This window comes from Mustela nivalis (assembly GCF_964662115.1).
Source record: "Mustela nivalis genome assembly, chromosome: 4".
Classification (NCBI taxonomy): domain Eukaryota; kingdom Metazoa; phylum Chordata; class Mammalia; order Carnivora; family Mustelidae; genus Mustela; species Mustela nivalis.
In genome coordinates, this window is record NC_139023.1 from 51,534,760 (window position 1) to 51,560,100 (window position 25,341).

At 37.3% G+C, this 25,341-nt stretch overlaps 1 protein-coding gene across 5 annotated transcripts in view; it reads left to right on the forward strand.

Moving 5' to 3' along the window:
• KCNIP4 (potassium voltage-gated channel interacting protein 4) overlaps positions 1-25,341 on the forward strand; it is a 1,147,911-nt gene that overhangs the window by 1,117,716 nt on the left and 4,854 nt on the right. For all 5 annotated transcript variants that reach the window (XM_082728683.1, XM_082728687.1, XM_082728685.1 and 2 more), the window contains 2 exons: positions 6,165-6,235; positions 24,262-24,369. In XM_082728683.1, the coding sequence (XP_082584809.1) occupies positions 6,165-6,235; positions 24,262-24,369 (179 nt within the window). The remainder of the gene's footprint in view (positions 1-6,164; positions 6,236-24,261; positions 24,370-25,341) is intronic.

Genomic DNA, 25,341 nt, shown 5'->3' on the forward strand with positions numbered 1-25,341 from the left:
GTTGGCTGGGACAGTACAATGGAATCATCTCTACAAAAGGCATTTTGAAATTATACAACACTTAAATATTAGTTTCAGACAAAAATTAACTTCTCTTTTGGTTTTTGATCCATTCGGTTTTAGATATTTCAGTGGGTAGAAGACAATTCTGTGTGTGAATTATCAAAATAGACATTTTCATTTGCTATGACTGTTAAAAGGAATTAAATTAAAAAGAATTCTTTTGCAAGAATTAAATTCTTAAAAAAAAAGAATTAAATTCTTGTAAAAGAATTAAATTAGAATTCTGAGAAAACACAAGGTGACCCCTTATTACATGAATTTGGATATATCATGGGTGACAATTCCCACCCACCCCATCTCATTACTAACAGTTCACGGACAGCTCTTGGTCATAGGGCCTGATGCCCAGATGTAATAGGTCCATTGTCTGCCTTAAGAAAGAGTTTGGAATATCATTTGATTAACTTGTCTATTTCTAAATTATTGAAAAACTTGGCATTTCTGAAGAAAAATCATGTTTACATTATAGCTAAGTATCTGTCAGCATATTGATAAACAATAATATCAAAGCATCTAGCACAAATGGAAGTCTTTAAGTTATTTTTTTATTATCTCAAGTGAAAGTTATTGCATGCTAGAAATGGGATACAGCTCCACATTAAAAATTTATCTTTATTTGAAAAATAACATTTTGGCATTACAGAACATCTACTTAAGCACAATCTTTTGCAAATGATTCTTGTTGCAAAATCTAACGGGATTCGAGAGGAAAAAATCACTTTTGCTTTCTTAAAAATTCTTTGATTATTCATGTTAATTGAATGGATAAATCTAAAAGTACCAGGCACTACTGAAAGAAATGATATATTTTAAAGAAAAATGACTAGCAATTTAAAAAATTAATATTGCAGATGCAAATTGTATCTTGCACATGCAAATTGTATCTTGCAGTGCAGCTGGAAAGGGGAATAGGTCCTATGGAAGGACAGAATCTCCGATGAGAGGCAAATTCATGTCATGGTCATCCTCGCGCTTTTATGGAACCATTTATTTAAGTCTGAAAGCAACAGGTTTCTCATTAAGAGCACGAACAATGATGGGTCCATAAATCATCACATCTCCCCATTTCCTGTAGGAAAAGACTTTGTCTTCTCTACAGAACCTCCTGCAATTTGTAACATGTCAGGCTCTTCATTTTCTCTACTGCTTCATCAGATGGTTTACCAAGCACAACCTGTTTGGTGTTCTGGATGTCAGCACAAGAGGTGTGACCAGAAGCATCTGGTTTGTGAGGGTTAAGTATACCTGCTGGAAAACCAGCCGAGAGGAAATGAATGGCTGGTTGGTGCCCTTCCTGGTATCATTATGGCAGTACTTTTTTAACTCCACGTACAGTGGAAGCTTTAGAGTGTACACTCTTAGTTCACTGACCATTTTAAAAGCTTATGAAAATTGCAGTTTCCTGGGCTCCTCTTGCTCATGTTGTAGGGATTCTGTACCTACTTTGTCTGCATGAGGCACCTGCTACCTATGGAAGGAACAGATGAATTAGCTCCATTTAGAAGACTAAGTCAACAAACGCCTATGGAACCATTACTGTGTGCAAGGCACTGGAGGCACTTGGACAGGGTCAAGGGCATGAAGATTTTTTTAGTAACACCAGACATAGAATATCCTTCTTGTCCTAGGACAGATTTTCTGAGGATTTTCAGGGTGATTTATAGAAGACTTATCAAACAGAAACTATTATTCGTGTATGTGAACCTGCCTTACCAGAGCAACAGTGTTTTGAATTATATATTCAAATGCATTAAACTAATTCTGTACCTTGGGCTTGAATTCAAGTGGAGTAGTGATTTGTTGTAGGAAGAAAAAAATCAGCCAGATTGATTTCAATCCACAGACCTGGATCATGATAATCAAGTACGTTCTGAAATTTATGAATATAGATAGATTTTTCAATCAAGGGTTGGTATTATTGATGTGGGTTGGAATTAAATGGGTTAAAGTCATTGGACTAAGTTGGGTCCTGGGTTTGTGGATAGATTATCACCATCAAATGGTGACTCAAATGGTACATTTCTGTGGGTCTCAGGTTGTTCTTCTGTAAATTGTGGAACAATACTTTTACAACATTTATAAAATGTGGAATAAAGGAGTCCTCAGTATTCCTTCCACTCTACACATGCTTTTTTTTTTCTAGGAGCTGGTGTTGGAATGTCTTGATTTCATTAACAACTCTATCATTAACCAACTAGGTAATCTTAGCTAAGTCACTGAAGGTACCTGCAAAATTTTCCACCTTTGTTAAATGTAGATAAATAACTCAATGGTATTCCAAGATTCCTTCTTGTGCTAAGCATCTATAAATGTTCCCCAACTAAAAAAGTTCTACATTTAATTTTCTACTTCACAAGTAAGATTCTAAGAAACTGAGGCAATCTCAGGATATCAAACTCAGGAACTGTATTTGCTATGTGTAAAGAAACATGGTCAAAGGAGACTTTCGGGTCATGTGGAGAGAAGAGAGATCGTTTTATCTTTTGAGCTCCCAACTATAATGAAATCTAGAATCCAGGATGCCTGTTATTCATTGTCATAGTAAATGTGTATTGAGTATCTAAGAAAAATAACCATCATATGAAACCTGACCATAGATGCTTTTGTGGACACTTCGCCTTTACTTCATGTATCTACCTCTGTGCCTAGTCAGAGACTTCCAGTGCCTCAGCTCCTTCCTTTGACCCAGTCAAAGCTCAGAACCTCACTCTCTTTCTTCAGAAACTTTCACAGTCTCCAGAAGCCTGTCATAAAAAATATGAACTCCAGCAGAAGCCACAATAACACTTCATGACATGATTCTACCAGTCTTTAGAGCAGGAATTGACATCAAATTAGAACTCCAATCTAGACACACCTAGACACACAATAGAGATTTCACAAAAAAACAGGAACCTTTTTAGGTAGAAATGTATTATATCTGTAAAAAAAATTACTCACATTTCTTTAAGGTGGTTGTCTGTGAAACAATAATTATAATAGATAATATTTATTGAACATTTAATATATGCTTAGGACATATATTAGACAATATTAGACATTTAATATATGTCTAAGCACTTTGCATATTAATATCTCATTTAATCTTTTGGGGATGGCCCTATGAAGTACATACTGGTGTTATCATTTTGTAGATGAGAAAACTGAGTCCCAGAGAGGTTAAACAACTTTCCCAAAGCCATGCAGTTGATGTTTGGTAGAGCTAAAATTCAAACCCAGGCAGTTCAACTTCACTACACTAATGACAACTGCTGTCTGCACACTATAACTGGGCTGGAAAACTGGTTTAACTTCCAGGGGACTTGCCAAGATATGTTTATAGGAACAAGGAATCCTCTACACTACATCAGGGCAAACCTTGAGAGTATCTGTCCCATGTGTCAAGCTTTAAAGCGAGAGTGACCCCATTTATGAAGAAAACTAATTACTGTATGTTCATGTTAGCTTACCTTCTTTAATTTAAAAAAAATTGCCAACATTGTTTGTTCTGAACCATTATTCATGTTGAATCCTGCTTGCTAAGGTAAAGGCCTGTACCCTGATTGTCTAAATAGGATACCAAGAGACCTACTTAATGGAAGCTCATTATAAAATATGCAAAATCTCTTTTTTTCTCCCTCGGAATGTAAGTTTAACATAACGCCTGTCAACCCCTATCACCATAGGGCACTAAATAGTTCAAGAAGTCTGTGTAACAGCACCGTTGAGAGCAAAACAACTTTGTGAATAGAAACAGGCTACCAATTCTTGACAACTCTGTAATGGTACTTCCAAGAACAGTACAAAATCGATTATAACCAAATCCCTAGTAATAACCTATATTCAAAAGTATTTATTTCTGCAACTCATCGATACTGTGTGGACATTCACTCAAGATACAATTACAGGACATATTATTTAGACCCAACTGTGGTCCCTGGTTAGTTCACAGACAACAGTGTTAATATCTCCTATGTTTAAAAACAAGCGGGTTCATATAGCATATTTAAAGGTGAGAGGTAAAAGACAATGCCACCATCATTTTGAGAAACTGAGTGTGCAGTCTACCTTATAAAATATATGGTCTCCAATAGCATTTACCACTGGGGTAGAGCATTCAGGAAAAACCATCCACAAGTGGGCCATGGGTGCTTGAGAGCTACGAGGGAAGTTTCTATGACCTCTGACCTCCCTTATTTGGGAAGGGTGATCTTCTCCTGCTACTGTGACTTAGCTTCTTGACAGCCTTTAAAAAAGCAATTTATAAAGTAAAAGGTGAATAAGAAGTTTTGTTCAATCCCAATAAAAAATAAAGGTTAAAAGTTATAAAATAGAAATAGATGAAATTTTAAACAGAAGATAAAAGGCTGGAGCCAATGAGCTAAAAGGTTACTTTTTTTTTCTAATATAAAAAAGGTTAAGGTAAAAGGCTGAAACCATGAGATAAAACATCTAAAATAATCAAGTAAATTTGATTAAGGGTCAAGAACAGAAGCACTGAAAAATGAAAACTGCACTGAGAGAAGAAAACAGCAAGAATAAAATATACTTTTGGGGCATCTGGGTGGTTCAGTGAGTTGAACCTCTACCTTGGGCTCAGGTCATGATCTCAGGGTCCTGGAATCGAGGCCCCCATCAGGCTCTCTGCTCAGTGGGGAGCCGCTTCCCCCTCTCTCTCTGTCTGCCTCTCTGCCTGCTTGTAATCTCTCTCTTTCTCTGTCAAATAAATAAAATAAAATCTTTAAAGAAAAGAAAAAATATACTTCTAACATGAAAAAGCAGAAAGCTCAGAGATGAAGAGAGGCCACAGAGAAAAGGAGAAGAAGAAAAACGGGAAAACCCATCAAAAGCAAGCTCAGTGGAAGCATTGGATCTCAGATATACTCCAGAGTTCTCAGGCGGCATTGTGAGGTGCTAGGGACAGAGCCCTGTCCCAAAATGCCCACGGTTACCTGAACCGTGAATCCCACCCAAGGCCCAGGGGCCCTCAGGACCCCACACTCTTACCATGGCCACAGAAACTTCTCAAGTCACTCCTGTCCTCAGTTCATCAGGCCACTTCACTGGCTGTGGGCTAGCCTGGTTTTCCAGTCAGAAGGAACTCCATTTCATCCTGCTCTACTCCTAATTGACTCTGTTACTCTAGGCAAGTTTCCTAAGCTCTCTGAGTCCCTAGCTTTATCTGAGTTGTAAAAATGACAAACAATTCATAATCACAAAACTAAAAACGCCAATTCATGTGTGTCTCACTATTAGTATTGTTTTTAATTAATTTATTTATTGGAGAGAGCAAGAGAGCAGGGGAGGGGCAGGGAGGGAGGGAGACTGAGAGAAACTCAAGCAGACTCCCCGATGAGTTCCAAGCACACCTGGGTGCTTGACCCTGAGACCACCACGGGAGCCGAAATCAAGAGTCAGATGCTCAAACGACTGAGCCACCGGGCACCCCTCTCCCTTAGTATTTTTATTACTTTACTTGTAGAGACAGCCCCTGCCAAGCACCAAACAATTTCCACATGCGTCTCACTTATTTCTCACACCCACCTATGGTACCATTACTCTTCTCAGCACCAGAAACACCACCCAAGACACCCAAGTGCTCAGAGCATTTCTAGCCACAACCTTACAGAGAATGTGTATCATCAATGGCCTCTGTGTGAGGAGCTCACTCTCAGGAATCTCAAATTACAATCCTCTCCAGAAGGAAGGTGCACAGCCAGAAAGAAAGCACAAGTACAGGAGATGGAGTAAATTTTCCTAAATAAGAGGAGGCTTCGGTGTGCTGTGCCAATCTTCAATAGGATATTGAAATGTTGCTTTAGGGGCACCTAGGTGGCTCAGTCTTTAAGTTCTGCCTTTGGCTCAGGTCATGATCCCAGGGTCCTGGGATTGAGCCCTGCCTCAGGGTCTCTGCTTAGCGGGAAGCCTGCTTCTCTCTCTCCCACTCCCCCTGCTTGTATTTCCTCTCTTGCTGTGTCTCTCCCTGTCAAATAAAATAAAAGAAGGAAGGAAGGAAGGAAGGAAGGAAGGAAGGAAAGAAAGAGAGAGAGAGAAAGAAAGGAAAGAAAGAAGGAAAAGCAAAGCAATGCTGCTTTAATGATACTGCCTTTCCAACATTTCAGACTCAACAACATACGCGCACTTTCTGTTTAATGCATTTGATACGGACCACAATGGAGCTGTGAGTTTTGAGGTGAGTCTTAAACCGTTTTTTTAATATATGATTTGACTTTAGACACATGGGAAGAGATTTAGACTATTTACAAGGAAAATCTGAGTTGGTAGTTTGATAACTTTTTTTTTCTTTTTGAGACTTTTATTCTTTATTATTATTGCTATTGTTATTATTATAGATCACTGAGCATGAGAGCTACCTTAACAGAATTGTGTGTATTACAATGTTGTTGACTATAAGTACAATGCTGTACAGCACATCTCTAGAGTTTATTCCTTTATGGGTCACTGCTCATACCCCCTGCTCCAGCCGCAACTGGACTCTAGGATTTTGATTATTTAGATACTTCTTGTCGGTGGAATCACGCAGTATTTGTCTCTCTGTGATGGCTCAGTATGCCCTCAGTTTCATTCATGTTGCTGCATATTGCAAATAATCTTTTTCTTTTTAAAAATAAATAGTATATTCCATTATGTGTGTAAACCACATTTTCTTATCCATTCATTCGTCTCTGGACATTTATGCTGTTTCCACAACTTAGCTGTTGTGAACAGAGCTATAATGAATATGGAAGTCTAATATCTCTTTGAGATCTTGATTTCAATACCTCTGGATAAATATCCAGAAGTGAGATTACCGAATCACATGGTATTTTTATTTTTAATTATTTGAGGAAGCTCCCTACTGTTTTCCATATAGTAGCTGCACAGCTATGATTCCCACTGACAGTGTGCAATTGTTCCAATTTACTCACATCCTCAACACTTATCTTATATTTGTTGGATAATAGCCATCCTGATGGATTGAGGTGCTATCTTATTGTGGTTTTTATTTGTATTTCCCTGAAGACTGGGGATGTTGAGCATTTTTTTCATATATCTGGTGGCCGTTTGGATATATTCAGAGTAATGCACATTCAAGTCCTCAGCTTATGTTTTAATTGGGTTGTTAGACATTTACTATTGAGATGAAGGACTTTCTTATATATTTTGGAGATAACCCTTTATCAGATACATGGTTTCAAAATATTTCCTCCCATTTTGTAGGCTGCTTTTTCACTCCACTGATATCCTTTCTTGCTCAGAAGCTTTTTAATTTAGCACTTGCTTATTTACTCTTTGTTGCCTCTGCTTTTGGAATCATATCATGAAATCATTGCGAAGACCAATACCATGAAGTTTTCCCCCTCAGGTTTACTTTTAGGAACTTTATGGTTTCAGGTCTTATGCTTAAGTCTTTAATCTATGTTGAATTGATAATTGTATACGGGATAAGGTTAGGATGGAATTTCAATCTTTTGGGTGTGGTGATCCAGTTTTCCTAATACAATTTGTTGAAGAGACTATCCCTTCCCTTTCCTGTTGTGTATTCTTGACATCCTTGTCAAAGATCACTTGACCATATATATATGGATTTACTTCTAAGCTTCCTATTTTGTACCATTGGTCTCGATGTCTGTCTCTATGCCAGTAGCGTAGTGTTTGGATTACTATAGCTTTGTAATATACTTTGAAATCAGGAATCAGGATGCCTCTAGCCCTATTCTTTCTTAAGTATTGATTTGAATGTTTGTGGTCTTTTGTGGTCCCATATGAATTTTTTTCTACTTGTAGAAAATACCACCTGGGATTTTGATAGGGTTGTAGTGAATCTGCAGATAGGTTTGGGTGGTATGAATACTTTAACAATATTAAGCCTTACAACTCATGAACTTACTGTTTGTGTCTTCTTTGATTTATTTCATCAGTGCTTTGCATTTTTTAGTACTCAAGCTTTTCACCTCTTTAGTTAAATTTATTCCCAGTTTTTTATTCTACTCTTTTTGATGCTATTGTCAATGGGATCAGTTTCCTAGTTTTCTTCTCAGATAATTCATTGTTGGTGTATATTTGTATGTGATTTTGTATCTTGCAACTTCACTGAATTTTTTAGTTCTAACAGTTTTTTGGTATAATTGTTAGAATTTTTTTTATATATAATATCACAACACCTGATTTATCTTTCTTGCCTAATTTCTCTGGCTAGGACTTCCAGTACTCTGTTGAATAAAAGTGGCAATATTGAAAATCCTTGTCTTGCTCCTGATTTCACAGGGAAGTCTTTCAGTTTTTCATCATTGAGCATGTTGTTAACTGTGGGCTGGTCATATGTGGCTTTCATTATGTGAAGATGCTTTCCTTCTATTCTTAGTTTGTTGAGAGTTTTTATCACGAATAAGAGTTCAACTTTGTCAAATGCTTTTTCTGCATCTGTTGAGATGATCATGTGATTTTTCTTCTTTATTCTGTTAATGTGGGATATCACATTAATTGATTTTTATATCTTGAGCCATCTTTCCATCAAAGGAATAAAGATACTTGGTTATGTTGTATGATCATTTTAATGGGCTGTTAGAATTATCTGGGATTTTGTTGAGGATTTTGGATGTATATTTATCAATAATATTAGTCTGTAGTTTTCTTTCCTTGTGATGCCTTCATCTGGTTTTGGTTCCAGGGTACTGCTGACCTCATAAATGAGTTTGGAAATATCCCTTTCTCTGCAATTGTTTGGAAGAGTTTGAAAAGGATTGGTATTAGTTCCTTAAATGTTTGGCAGAATTTACCAGTGAAGCCACGTGGTCCTGCTTTTTTTGTTGAGAGATTTTTTGATTACTGATTCAATCTCCTCATTATAAGTCTGTTCAGACTTTCTTTTTCGTTATGGTTCAGTCTTGGTAAGTTGTATGTTTCTAGAAATTTATCCACTTTTTTTCTAGGCTTTTCAGTCCATTGGAGTAGAATTGTTCATAATAGTCTCAGGATTCTTTTGATTTCTATGGCACCAGTTGCAATGTTTCTTCTTTCACTTCTGGTTGTCTTATTAATTTGAGTATTTTCTCTTTTTGTTCTTAGTCTAGCTAAGAGTTTGTCAATTTTGTTTATCTTTTCAACCCCTTCATTCAGAAGCACTGGTGAAAATGTGGACTCGCAATTGGCATCTGAATTAGGGGAGGGCAGTCTTGTAGGACTGAGCCCTTAACCTGTAGGATCTGGCTGTATCTCCAGGTAGAAAAGGTCAGAGTTGAGTTAAATTATAGGACACCCAGTTGGTGTCAAAGAATCGCTTGGTTGTGTGGGGCAATTACACACACACACACACACACACATACACACTTCATTGGAATTGGCTGCAGAATCATAAATATGTATTATGTATAAGGGAAACAAGGTAATTGGAGATGATTTACTTTGGGGGAGTAGAGGAAGGTGAATCTTATATGTGATCAGAAATTGCACTGAGTGACATGATAAGTGGCAGATGATGGAGTGGGATCAATGGAAAGGTAATGATAGGGCTGCATCAAGGAAGCATGCCCATGAATTGATGGAAAAGATATGAAGGACAAGCACAAGCTAGTTAAGGGTAAGCACTCAGGATGGAAAGCAGTGGAGAGTGAGTCAGAGGCAGAGGTTGGGAATGAAGAGAAAGCTTTTATAAATCACCTAGACATTAGAATACAAAAGAAAAAGGCCAAAAAGGAAGACTGGATGAGGAGGCAGAGTCCAGCTCCTGACCACTTAAGGCAGGATGATAAGGAGGCTGGATTCTCTTGCGGGAGGTGAGGAGTCCTTACGGAATTTTCAGCAGGGGAGTCATGGGATCAGGACTATGTTACTAGAAACAAGAAGTTTATTTAACAGCTATGTATTCCAAGAATTCTAACAGGAGCTAACTTAAGCCCAAACTATAATTGAGGCATTGGTGATGAGAAGGAGAAGATGAGCTTAAGAGATATTAAAATTAAGTTGATAGACTTATTTATCAACAAATTTTTCAAATTTGCCATGTTTCAAAGGGGGGGAAGTCCAAGACAGCATCGCTGGCTATGTAGGAACAAGGACGTTGAGGAATCAGGATGAGAGAAGAAAGCATCGCCTTCCAGGCTATCAGTCAGTGGCCCCAGGAGCAGGGTTCCCAGGGAAGCCAAGTGTCTCCCCGCATGTACTAAGTACTTCTGCAGACTGAGTGCACCTAAAATAAAGACTCTGGGCCAGGAAGCCGAACATGATATCTCTTATAATTAAACCAAGAAAGAGCATGGCAGAGAGAAGAGTAGAAGCCAACAGTGACTAAGTAGAAGGTCCAGTAGACCAAGAAACTTGCAGTGGTAGAGGCAAATGCAGTTGGATTTGTCCTGGTTGTGGCAATAGCAATGGGGGACCTGTGGGAACATCACAGGTAACATCTGTAACATTTCTTCTGTGGATGGCAGTTTCAGATCACCCCATGATAATCTGGTCTTAGCATTTGCAGCACTTCAGCAACAAGATTAATTCCAGCACAGCCTTTGTGTAGCAATAACATTGAAGTCAATGGTCCCAGTTCACCTAATGAAATCTTTCATAGCTAGTTTGCAAAAATCGAATAGGGTAAAAAATACTAATGATTCCATTACTTGAAATTACTTATGTATCAGAAATGTCCCATCAATTACCTATAACACATTGTATCCAATTTCAGCATGTAAATTTAGTCTGGTGTTAATGATATGGTACCAGGCATAACATTGCTATTACAATATTTATGTAAAATGTTGGTAATTGTGATGAACATTGATTATAATTTGGGAAATTAGTTGTAATGACTATATATTATAAGCATGTTAGTAATATGTCTTTTCTTTAAAAGCAAACTAATGGCTGAATTAATAAATGTTAAATCAAAATCAAAAATAACTCTAGGCTATCATAATTATTTTTCTAAATCGATTAGCTACCTGAAAAGTCTCTAGCAAACAGAAATGATTAGGCAATGAACACATTTTGAGTAACAGTAGCATCCTGGGAGGTATAACAGAGACCATTCTGATTCTACAATAAAGAGAAAGGGAAGTTTTCTACTTAATCTTCTTAAACCCAAAAGTGCAGAGTGAATAAGACAAGGGAACAAGGGAGTGTGGTGGTGCCTGTGTCTAGCTCTGACTTGGCCTAATCCCTTCCTTGCCATTTAGTGACGGTGAGACCCCGGGCTGAGAATTTAAACCCTCTAGGCCTTAGTGTTCATCTCTGTAAAATATCAGCAAGCAAAGCTACTCCACAGGGGAATGAAAGACTGAAAAAGTACTAATGTTAGTAAAGGACTTGGCTCAGTGTTTCGCACCAAACACACACTCAATATTTATGAGGTGTTACCATAGCAGTTATTACATAAGATATTTTTCTAACAAAGCCAATTAATAATGACATTGATCATCTTGTTAAACACTTATGTATCATTGAATGTATTCATTCAAAGGCTAGATGATTGTCTATGATGCTATGAAAGATAATTCTGCATCTCACATATAAGAAGCACTTACCGTCAGTAACTAATACTAATAAGTGTTTAAAAATAGTATTAGCTATATACCGTGATAATAACTGACTCACTCTTGTTTAGAACTCATTTGAATTCATGAGGCAATTGTGCTGAGTACACTATATGCACCAGATGAGTTCATCTTCATAGGTACCACCATTAACTCAAGTTTAGGTCATTATTAACTCATTTCTAGCAAATGAAGAAAGGGAATCCTGAAGAGGTTTAGTAACCTGCCCAAGGTCACACGGCTAAAAAGTAGGAGAGCCAGGATTCAAACTCAGACAGTCTGGCACTGGAATGCATCTCTTAGCAACTGTTATCCTGCCTGAGAGGTGTACATAGATCCCCAACCCCTCATCTGAAATCCTTTGAGCCAGCTGAGTTCTGTCATTCACAGCCTTCCAGATTTAGAGAGGTAATACCCTGTGTACATTATTCCATATTATTTAATATCTCTGGTAGGGCCTGCAGCATGCGATAATCAAATGTGTAATATTCGTGCAGTGAAATAGGACACATGGTAAACATGGCAGGGACTGCTACTGATGACCTATGTCCAGGTGCTCTACTTGGTGATCTCACAAATAGGCCATAATCACAGCCTCTGGGGCAGTTAGGTGGATTCATGACTGAGATTTTACCAATGAGGTGTGAGTGGAATGACCCCATCTCCTTCCACTCTCTTCCTATCTGTGGGGACCAGGTGCTCACGTATTTCAGCTGGCCCTGCAACAAAGTAGAAGGAGCCTAGATCTCTGAATGACTACAAGGAACAGTGCACTCTCCCCATATCACTGTGTGCGAATGACAAGTAAGCGTAAATCGTACCGAGCCACTAAGATTTGGAAGTATTGGTATAGTTGTTCGTGCCCTCTGATTAATACGATATAGACAGATCAGATGATATAACTCATACATAGACTGATAGATGACAGATAGATAATTAGAAATACATTATAAATAGTTTTATGTCAGTTCACTTCAAGTATTGGCACCAATGAGGTTCACACTAAAGTTTACGAACCAGGATTGAACCCCAGCTCTAAGTCTCTAACTCCTATGCTTTTAACCAGAGGTCATTGAACTTCTCTAAACAGAGCCAAATATAAGTATTTTGGCTTTGGAGGCCATACAGTCTCTATTGTACCTACTCAATCCTGCTGTGGTAGCCACAAACATTCCCAATGTATATGAGCATCCCTGCGTTCCAATTAAGTTTTGTCTACAAAACAATATGTGCCGTATTTGACCCTTCAGGCCATAGTTTTCCAAATCCCATTCTTAACCATTTCAGTAGACTGTCTCCTTCTGGGGACCTGAGCCACAATGTTTGTTAGATGACATTTAAAATAGCATTCTATGATCTGATTACTGAATATTATCACCAACATTCACAATCCGCTTTCAGACCATTCCATCCACAAAAATCACTGATCACTGGCACAATTGCTGGTTACACGATCAGCTCTGAACCTTTACCACCACTTCAACAATTACCATCTGCCAAACATTATCACCATCAGGGCAACACATACCTCTGAGTAGGTCCCAAATTGAAAGTTTACTTAAATTATTGAGGCTGACTTAAAATAATGTTTTCTTTGGAACAGTTCTGGAATAGCTATACCTGTTTCCTACGGAGACTGATGATTTGACATCAGAGCTACAGTTCAAAGCTTCAAGAAAACACCATTCACTGACAATCCAATTCATACTGAATAAAATATGAGTGGCACTGCCTGGAGATATTCTAAAGCTAAAAAGTAATCTCTTTGTCATTCATAGTGATGAGAAAATAATGTTTTCCTCCCAAATATCATTTATGGTTATGAGAAAACTTTCTTTCCAGGGATGAGACAAATTAAACAGCTATTTTCAGGGCCCCTGGTGGCTCAGTTGGTTGAGCACCTGACTCTTGATTTTAGCTCAAGTCATGATCTCAGCCTCTTGAGATCAAGCCCCACATCAGAGTCTGCTTATCCTTCTCCTTCCCCTACCCCACTGCCTGCATGCTCTCTCTCTCTCAAAATAAATAAAATCTTTAAAAAAAATAAGTAAATAGCTATTTTCTTTTGAGATGTCAAACATCAGTGGGAATTATTTAGGCAGTGTTACCAATAGGTATGAAAATTCTGATTTTATCACATTTATTAATCATTAGGGTTTATCTTTCTCATATCTCTCAACACATACACACACACTTACACAACCTGTACACATAATTCTGTTCTTCTTGTCTAGTACCCATTCAAGGGAACTATTGGAAGGAAAGTGAAAGGTAGGTTCAGAAGTCTTCTCATTTCATTTATACATTTAACAAATACTTATTGAGCATGACTACATGCTAAATACTCTCCAAAGTGCTGACTGGGAACATAACAGTGAACAAATACACAAACCTCTGTCTTCGTGGAGCTTGTATTCTCACATTTTCATATAATCCAACTGTTTCACAGTTCAGTCAGTTGCCCTAGGCCCCACCCATACCTTTTTGTTGATTCCCAGGGAATATGACCAGGCCACGTGTGTCCTGGTTTTTGCTTATCGTCCATCACTCTGGCCTACTCCTTCCCTGTAGTCTTGCCTCGTCTTGCATGGGGGTACCCAGCTCCTCCTGCATTCGCTTACCACTTCCTGTCGGCCCCAAGGACGTATCTTTTAAATCCTTCATGGCACATGCTAGAATATAGGGTAACAGATTATTACAGGACAGACAAGAAAAGCATACAATAAATATCTTTCTCTGACAGACCACAGGTCAGATTCTTTTTTTAAAAATTCATTTTTTAAATAAAGGTGGTTTTCCTTTTTCATTTTAGACCAGGTTTACTTTCACAGAAAAATTTCAAAGGTGGTACAGACTGTTCTCATATACCTCACATCCAGTTTCCCTATTATTAATATCATACATTAAAATAGAATACTTGCTACATGTAATGAACTAATATTGATGCATTATTCATTAAGTCCATGCTTTCTTCAGATTATCTTGGCTGTTACCTAATGTTCTTTCTTTGTCCCACCATTTTATGTAGGATACCATATTAAATTTAGCCACTAGGTCTCCTTAGGCTCCTCTCAGATGTGCAGTTCTTCAGATATTCCTTGTTTGTGATGACCTTGTCAATTTTGAGGAGTATGGGTCAGATGCTTTGTACATATTTGTTTGATTTTTTTTTTCTCATAATTAGCCAAGGGATACATGTTCTGGGGTGAAAGGCCAAAGAATTAAAGTTCCAAGTAAATTTTATCAACAAGAGGTATGGTTGTTGACTTATACCTTGGTCACTTATTAGAAGTAGGGTTGGTCATTCCTCTCTGTAAAGCTACTCTTTTTTCCCTCTTTCCAAACCATACTCTTTGGAAGAAAGTTATTATGCACAGCCCATACTTTAGGATGGGGGAGTTACGTTCCACCTTCTTGAGAGTAGAATATAATTTACGTAATTTATTTGGAATTCTTCTGCCTGGGATATTTGTCTCTTCTCCTCCATTTATGGATTTTTTCAATAAGACATTTATATCAGTATGGACTAATGGATATTTATTTTTTCTTTTGAATTATAATCCAGTAAACCTCTATGTATTTTGTTGCTGAAATTGTTACAGCTTGGCAACTGGGAGCTTTTTAAGTCGACTGCTGTGTTCCTTCAACATACTCCTATCATTGTGCTTGTTTCTTCTCTTTTGTTGTGTTTTTTCATCACACTCTTAATTTCTGGCACTACAAGATGCTCCAGGCTCATCTTACATCTTCCCTGCCCCAGGCCTAAATTAGTCTCCATTAACATCCAGCCTCTAGGGAAGCTCCAGAAATCTCTTCTCATCTAAAAAAATACATGCTTGTCAGTCACACACAGGATTCAAATCTAGATTCTACCACTTCTAGCTCTTGTGCCTGGGACAGGTTTCTCATTCTCTACACTGAATTTCTTCAATGTAAACTGGAAATAATCATGATACCTCATAAAATTGTTGTATGATTAAATGATGGGTTTAAAGACTCTTGAAAATTGCATGGCACATGGAAAATGCTCAGTTAATATTGGTGACCCTGGTTAACATCTCATCAGTCTCAGAGAGTTGATCTCTGTTAGTCTCACTGTTGCTGGACATGTAACTCTTGGGCTTCTTAGCTGATCTTAAAGCTTTCAGAGTCACACATATATTTACATACTGACACACTTGTATTTAAGAAGTTAGGGCTATTTTCTAATTCATTTATGAAGTAATTTTATAACAAGAATTATGTATTCCTGGCATTCTTTTTTTTTGTATTTTAATTTTTTATTTTTTTTTTATTCCTGGCATTCTTAATATTCTACAAGTGTTATGAGGAAGAAAATGAACTGCAAATTACTCTGAGTTACTATTACACATCACCCTACAATTATGTCCTACAGTAGCAAGAAAGAAGATATGGCCTGTGTTAATTTCATACTGTTCTGTATAGCCACAGCCCATTGCTTCAATTCTAGTCAAAATGAGGCCTGTGCTTTGAGTCCAGAGGTCTGGGTTTGATTTTTAGCTCCCTCCTCACTGACTTATGCCTTGGCTTGGTCACTTGATTTCTCTGAGCATCTCTTTATAATATAAAGACAGCAATACCTACTCTCTATGGTTGCATGAGGCCGACATGAAATAACATACAGAAATTGCCTAACACACGCCCCACAAACATCCATAAACTATAGTCATTATTACTATAAAATTTCAGTGTTCCCAGGACCTAGGATTTCTACTCCTTTCCTAAGGAAATAAGTCAAAATGATGGGAAACTGAGAACAATGTTTATACAGCATCACTTATAATAAAGAAAAAAAAATTTAATTCACTTACATAGCCACCAGTAGGAAATATGGTTAAGTAAATTACAATATATTCATATGACAAAGCAGTGTTTCAAACTCTATTTACAATCATTAGTAGGTGGTAAAATTAATTTAGAGATTAATGACAAGAATGGGTGAGTCTGGGGTGGGTATTAAGGAGGGCACGTATTTCATGGAGCACTGGGTGTGGTACATAAACAATGAATCTTGGAACACTGAAAAAATAAAATAAAATTTTAAGAAAAGAATGTTTAAAAAATTAATAGAAGAGAAATAAGGACTTTCTAGTGTATATTTGTGTGTGTGTATGCTCTAGATTACCATTTAAAATGTAATTATTGTGGTTTGGGATCCAAAATGCTCAAAAACCACTGTGATAGTATCATTAGATTAAACCACATGAAATTACTATTCTTAACAAATATGATAAAAAAAAATCAGCAATTTGGGACACTTGGGTGGCTCAGTTGGTTGAGCATCTGACTCTTGAACTCAGCTCAGGTTCTGAATCTCAGGATTATGACTTAAAGCCCCACATTGGGCTTTATGCTAGGAGTGGAACCCACTTAAAAAAAAATCAGCAATATCGTAAGGTTCAACCTAATATGTAGTTATTTAAGTGATGTCACAATGACTTTTCAGTGAAATGGGAAAATGCTTGTTATTTTAAGTGAAATATACATTATTATACAGATATATATATTATACATACATACATATTATACATACATAAATATACATACATATTATACATATATACATTTTTGACCTTTACTATAAATATAGTATGCTTAAAAATTGATAAGATTTCATTTTGCATAAGTGATAGGATTACGTGTGATTGCAATTTCTTCAGTATCACTTTCTGTAATTTTTATGTAAATCAAGCATATTTATATATACATTTATGTATTTATATCATTTTTGTTTAAAAATGTATTAATGTTTAATGGCCTCTAGAGCCAAAGAAGTTTCCTCTAACTTGTCTATCATCACCTTTTAAGACACTAAATCACCTAAATAGACCATATTATAGATCAAATGAGGTAAGTATATTATCCCTCCTGCATGATAAAATCAGGCCACAAATCTTAGAAAATTTCCTTATTATTTTTTAGACATATTAATACCTGATGCAATCTTCAGGTACTACCTGAGATTGTGTCTTTCAAATACTTTTGAAAGGAGGCTCAACCAACTACTGTGGAAGTTTAACTCCAATCAGGGAGGTCATACCAGAGAAAATGAACCATCTTTAAAAATTTCAGAAAAATACATAAGCAAGAATAAAGAAATATACCAAACACATGCATGATTTTTCATACTGAATCTGTCACTGACTAGCGAATTAACATTTCTTACCATTGGTAAGTCACTTAATGTTGTTTTCCCAACTAGAAACAGCACTGCTTGAGGCAAACATCCCCAAGAACATGATTAAAAGCCATGATATTCTGGGTGACAGGTAGGGAGGCAGGATGTTGGTTTGCAACCTCAGTAGTTCCTCTGGTGAAATTCCAAACTGGCCCCCTATACACAGAGAGCAAGGAGAGACTGAAGGAAGAGGCGGGCCACTCCAGAGTGGTAGGTAGCAGGTGTAATCAGTATGGGAACTTACCTATGAGGCTTGTCTTAGGCAACTGCAAGACAAGTAAGTCTCTGTACTGCCCACAAGAATCTTAAAAAATGTTATGGAGGCCTTAATGGGATTCAGTCACATATCAGTCTAGCTGGTCTCATGGCTACTTCAGTGAAGTGATTCCTTGTCCAGACATGGTGTGCAGATAGATCATACATTCTAAGGACAGGGGAGGGTTAAGAGCCTCAGATTGCCTGGGCCAGCTTGTGGGTCAGCCAGTGGTCATGTCCTTTTGATGAACTCCTCTGACAGAGGAAGACTAATGCTCCTGTCATAGCAACCAGAACTAAGGCACTAAGCAAAATTCTGGTAGATACCTACAAGGTCACAACTGATCAAGGATGGGATATTATAAAGTCAAATCTTTATGCCTTCTTCTTTTGCTTTGATCATAAGAGAATGAAAACCAGAATTCAGTATCCACCATTTTTGTGCATTAGGGAACACATGCAACCTTCTTTCACAGATAAAAGGTAATTATACAAAGTACTCTGAGAGGGCTTTTTGTTTGTTTTTTAGCCTTGTGACTCCTGTTTGATAGATTTCAGTTACCATTCAGAAAAGCATGGAGCGAAAACCACATAAGATACACTGAGTTTCTCATTTTCCTTTACCACAAGTAAGGAATCACTCTTCTTTTGAAGTAACTGTTTATTGATATCATCCTGCAAGATGGCATATTACAAGATAGAGGGGTACCCAAGGTCTGTAGCTATCTTTTAATGGAAGTAGTTTTGCGATACATAGTACTTAAGGTGTAAATCAGCTGCCAGCTTGTAAATAAGGATATTTTTGTTTGAAAATAATAGAAAATCACATACTAACAAAAACAATATGATGACTTTATTGGCTCACAGAAAGAAAAAGTCCAGAGATATGGATGGCTACAACTGAGGGTGAGCTCTCCCATGGTCACAAAAAAGATGCCAGCATCAATTTGTCTCCAAGCTTAACTATTCATGTTGAGCAGACGTGGACTGGGTTCAGTTGTATGCCAACCACAGATCCAAACGCTTTGACCAAAGGGATAATATGTACCTCTTGATTTGCTCTGGTCACAGCTCTATCACTAGAGCCAGAAGTGGAGAGCACTTCTGCAGAACTGGATGAAGCACCAAATGGAAATTAGTAAGAGCTTAGTAGGAAGGCAATCAACAAAAGTCCACATGTGACTTTTTTTCTTTTAGAGATTTTATTTATTTGTCAGAGAGAGGGAGAGAGAGCGAGCACAGGCAGACAGAATGGCAGGCAGAGGCAGAGGGAGAAGCAGGCTCCCTGCCGAGCAAGGAGCCCGATGCGGGACTCGATCTCAGGACGCTGGGATCATGACCAGAGCCAAAGGCAGCCGCTCAACCAACTGAGCCACCCAGGCGTCCCTCCACATGTGACTTTAAATAAAAGTTACTTTGATCTGCTGTTTGGTGATAGGACCAATGCCATTGATGATTTCTGTAGTCCAGTGGTTCACAAAGTGTGATTCCTGGACCAACAGTATCAGTATCCCCTTGGAATTTGCTAGAAATATATATTCTTACACCCTTTCCTAGACCTAATGAATCAGAATCCTGAGGGTGGGACCCAGCGATCCGTGTTCTAGCAAGCCCTCCAGAGGATCATGTGGCAAGCTAAGTTTTGAGAACCAATGCTCTAAGCATGTCTTCAAAGACCTTGTATCCAGCCCCCCTTTTCAGTTAAGAGAGTATGACTATTACTTTGTGATTTGAAGCAACAGATAAGGTTTATATTGATAACCATCAACCTCATCAGGTCTTTAAAAACTGTCCAGCAATCTTTCTCTGACAAGCCTACCTTCCCATACTTGGCAGTGACTATTTCATAGCTTCTAAAAAGCCACAGTTTATAGTTTGCCAGTTGTACATTGCACCTTAATTCTTGATTATAGTGTGTTATATATTTCGGGTTTATATATATTATAACAACTTTCCAGGAGATAGCACAGATTATTTTGAGGGATATCCATCTTTGGGTAATTTGCACAAGTCACCTGATTATCTAGTACCATGACTGCCTACTTCTTTCCTTTAACCCTTGATTCTTGCCCTCTCTACAACACCCTTCACTCCCAAGCAGATGACACCCATTGAAGCTGCCAGGTGGGGACTCACTTACCTTCCCGCTCTTATCAGCTACTGGCATCCACAGCCTGTTCTCTTGTTTCCTTGTTAACTGAGGAAACACACCTCCTCCTCCCACAGCTCGGACCCTCCACCTGCACTTGGATCCCTCCCACCTTCTCAGAATAAGCTCCTCTCTTGCACTACCTCCCTCCCTCACACACACACACACTTTAGTAATCTTCTCTTCATAGATGGCTCCCTCCAGTAATCAAAGTACTCATCTTCAAAAATCTCTCCTGTGATCCCATATTCCTCTTCAGATGTAGCCACTTCTATATCATCGTGGCCAGCCAGGAGTCATGAGTTTGCTACCTAGTCTCCATCACTGTTTGCTTCTTCTACTGCATGCAAAGTTCTCACATCAGTCACTGCTGACCTCCATATTGCTCCATATTGAATGAACACTTTCATTCCCCAGCAGCATCTTGTATGAACCACCCTTTTCTAGGAAAATGAACTCATGTGACCTCTCATACTTATTTTCAAGATCCCTTGCCAGCTTCCTTTCTCTCTGCCTACCTAATTCTACAATTCTTTGTGGCCTTCTCTTGAGTTCTCTTTTTCTCTCACTTTACATTTTTCCCTGAATAAAGATGGGAAGTAGGTTATGCTTATCTGGTTATCACAGCAGGATTTGTTGAAAACATGACTTTTTTCCCCATTGCATGGTCTTGGCACCCTTGTCGAAAATCAACGGTCACAGATGTTTATTTCCACATTCTCGATATTATTGCACTGGTCTATATGTCTATTCTTATGCCAATGTGGCACTTTAGATTTGTAGTGAGTTTCGAAAGTGGAGTTTGAGCTCTCTAATTTTGTTTTTCTTTTCCATATTGTTTTGGCTATTTGGGGCCCTTTGCAATTCCATATGAATTTGTAGATCAGCTTTTCCTTTCTGCAAGAAAGTCAGTCAATGGTTATTCTTGATAAATTTTTTTAATAAAATGAGAATTGTATACCTTCTTAGCATAATTAAAGTCACTCTCGTGCTTAAAGTAGAAACACTAGAAACAGTCTTATTAAATCCAGTAACAAAATAAGGATAGCTATATTATATAATATTGTCTTGTATATATTATTCACTACAGTTAGAAAAAAAGAAAGTAATTAAAAAGATAAAAATTGGAAAGAATAGGTAAAATTAACTCCATTTGCAGCTAATATGATTGCATCCATGAAAAACCCAGGAGACTCAATGGAAAAACTATAATAAACAACAGAAACACTTAGTTGGCAGCATACACAATCATACAGAAGTAATAGCTTTTGTATATCCAAACAAAACCAAAAGCGTCTACACCCTAATTTCTGGAACTTGTGAATATGTTACCTTACATGGTAGAAGGAGCTTTGCAGGTGTGATTAAGGATCTTGAGATGGGAGATCATCCTGGATTACCTAAGTGGGTCTAATGTAATCAAAGCGGTCCTTGTAAGAGGGAACAGGAAGATCAGAGTAAGAAGAGAAAGATATGACAAGGGAAGCAGAGACTAAAGCGATGTGCTCCGGAGATGGAGAAAGAGGTCATAAGCCAAACAACAAAAGTGGCCTCTAAAAGCTAAAAAAAAAAGACAAGAGAGCAAACTCTCCCTCTATATCCCCAGTGCTCTCCCATTTTGATCCAGCCCAGTGAAATCCATTTCAAGACTTCTCACCTGCAGAACTATAAGATAATAAACATGTATTATTTTGAGTCACTAAAGTTGTAGTAATTTGTTACAGCAGCAGAACACTGATAGGTTCAGTGACCAAAATGACTTGCACAAGGGCAAGGTCTCTCATAGTCTTGATTAGGAAGTCTCAACAGCATGCAGTTGTCAATTCTGCCAAAGTTGATTTGTAAATTTACCTCAAATCCTATAAAGACCCCAACAGGTTATTCAAAATTCATGTGGAATATTAAAGCAAGAAAAAAAATAGAGAAAAAAGTTGAAAAAGAAGATCGACCAGGAGGAAATAGCCCTAACAGCTGTTAAGATTACTAAAATGCTTTCATAATTGAACCAATGTAATAGAGGTAATAAACAGATTTACTACATAAAAGATTTATTACATAAAAGATTTAAGGATATGATAAATCTTAATCTCAAATCAGTAGTTAATAATAGTGTGAAACCAGACAACTATCTAAAAACAGTGGATAAATTCCAAGCAAATAAGGATTTGAATGTTAAAAAGGTAAACTTCAGAAGTGGTAGGAAGAAGTATGGGAACACCTGTCTATTACGTCAAATGGGGAAGACCTATTCAATATGACATAAATCAAAAGACATATATTAAAAGACTGACAAATATAAAAATAAAAAAATACCTACCTTGCATAAATAAATATAAGAAAAATCAAAAGCAATGACAAACTACAAACAACACTTGAATACATATCCCAGACAAGGCATAATTTCACTAATATGTGAAGAGTTTTTATAAATTGAGACATTTGTGAAAAATATGTTCAAATTTATTTGGGATACAAATGTAAGTAATCTGAGAAATAGTTTTCCATAAAATTGAAAAACATTGAAGTTTGATACTATACAGTATCGGCAAGCTATAATATCCTTATTCATAAAAATACTCTCATATAGATTTTGAGAGGGGAACTGGGGTGCAATTCAGAAGCAATTTTGTTCAAATGCTTTAACCCAGAAATCTCACATCTAAGCATTTATTCTACAGATATTTTTGCTCAAGTATGACTTATGTACATATAAGGTCACTCTTTGTAAAATTGTTTTAAATAAAATTGGAAATCTTTCAATTCTTATCAGTGGAAGAGTGGTTAAATAAACTATGATACATTCATATGTAATTATGCAACTGTGAAAAAGACTGAATTATTCCTAAGATTGTTAAGGGTTGGGGGGCGGGGAATAAAGGTACAGAACAACCTGTCAGACTACTTTCGTGAAGGGATGTGGAACACATATAAATAAATATGCCTCATACTTACATATGCACAATAACTCCTTGGAAGTAACCCAGGAAGCTACTAATGCAAGCTGCCCAAGGAGAAAGAAAAAGGGTATCTGGTGTCCAGGAATGGAAAATTTTTCACCAAACCTCTTACGTATTGTTAAATTTTGAACTATGTGAATGTTACCTAATTACAAAGTTTTTAAAAATCATGAAAATTAAGAAACTGGGACAGGAAAACAATTATAAGATGATAGAATATAGAAATGGAGAGAGAAAATGCAAATTCACCCAGAAGGCCACTGCTACCTGCCCCTTGGGCTCTTCCATTCCCATGTACCAGTGGATTATTAGATCTGTGTAAGCTCAGAAACACCACGTTGTGATGGTAGCTCTGCTCCACGTGACAACAAATATATAGGAATTGTTCAAATATGAACAAGTTCAAGCAAACCAGCCTAATTTACTTGGTAAACACATAACCAATGCCTTTGCTAGACTTTGTTAAAGCTTAACTATTTTAATCCTCACAAAAACTTTAAGAAGTATGTATGGTAATCCCCATTCTACAGATATGCAAACTGAGGCAAAGGGAGGTTAAATGGTCAGAGGACACAAAGCTATCAAGCAACATAAGTGGAATTTGAGGTCAGGCAGTCTGGCTTCCAGCTCCATGCTATTGACCATGTGTGTTATAACTTGATTTCTAAGTAACAGTTAAAGTTGACCCATATCTTAAAGACAGACTAGCAGATCTTTTTTCATGGGAAATAAGCTATGTATGTGCTTGTATTTCATAACGTACAGTGTTAGAAGATTCTTTTCCGTAAAAGAAATTATTTGCAATTGTGATAGAAAACCAGTATCGCTTAGAGCATGCATCTTGCTGTTTGGGTGTCTGTCCTCATAACATTTCCAGTTTCATAGGTGATTTAAATCACAGTCCCCAAATCAAAGATGAGAACGTTAAAGCTAAGGAATGGTTTATGCCCATGGAGAACTCTAAGAAACAGAAGACCAAGAACACATTATCTTGCTAAATAATGGTTAAAAAATCCAGAGGGCTGTAATCCTTGCTTCCATCATTTGAGAAAGACTTTTATCATAGTCAGTGTTTTTGTTGTTTTTTTTTTTAAGAAATGTCATATCAAATTATGCTTTTATGTCTTTTTTTAGGATTTCATCAAGGGTCTTTCCATTTTGCTCCGGGGAACAGTTCAAGAAAAACTCAACTGGGCATTTAATTTGTATGACATAAATAAAGATGGCTACATCACTAAAGAAGTAAGAAATGCCACACCAATACAACTCTCCTTTGGACTGTTTCCATTTTTCTTTTCTAACTATATATGTTAAACAATTGAAATTATTAATTTGAAAATTGTGTTTTTAGGAAATCTGAAGTATTTTACATGGCGGTGGTGGTAGTGAAATACTCTAATAAAAAACTTGCTATGGATAGGAATAGTTTATGGTGCATATATCTTCAAAGTAAATATAAAACACATAAGGATTGTATTCCTGTTTCCTAACGGCATTCAAATAAATACTGTAAATTGGATAAAGGCTGTGGTTGGAATCAGGAAGAAAATGTATACATACCATGCTCAAATATTTGGCCTGTGACCTTTTTTCTCCCAATATAACATGGAAACAAATACAATTTTAAAATTACCGAGACTGCAATTACCTGTATTGCGTAGAACTTAACCTGAAGGGAGTAGTGGGGCCCCCAAACACTGTCAGCCAGGCTATCCAAGAAAAAAGGCCCACAGACCAAATTAAGAAACTCCTATCAATGGTTTATTAAACTAGTATAAAACACAGTGAGAAGGGAAAAGGGATGGGGTAAGTTAACAAATTTAGGATAGGGTCCAAATGAGGTTAAAAGACATTACATGAATCCTGGGGGATGCTCAATGTTTATAACGTCCCTTCTCACTGACTCACTTGCTTTTCCTGAAGTTGATTTGAGCATGAGGCCCCTCAAACAAAAGGGACCCTGGGCAATTACCTGACCTTACTGAGACAGACACAGGGACGAATGTATCTGACCACAGGTAGAGTATGACAGTTAGCCTGATTGAAGGCCATAGGTTTTGTGTTTTTTGAGCAGGAGATACATGGGGCCAGAATATTTCTCACCAACAGATGGCTAAAGTAAGACCTCATGAATATTAAGTGCTTCTGAGTATTGAGCATATCCTGAACAGCTAATGCCTCTTGTAACTGGTGTACAGTAATACAGTAAATATT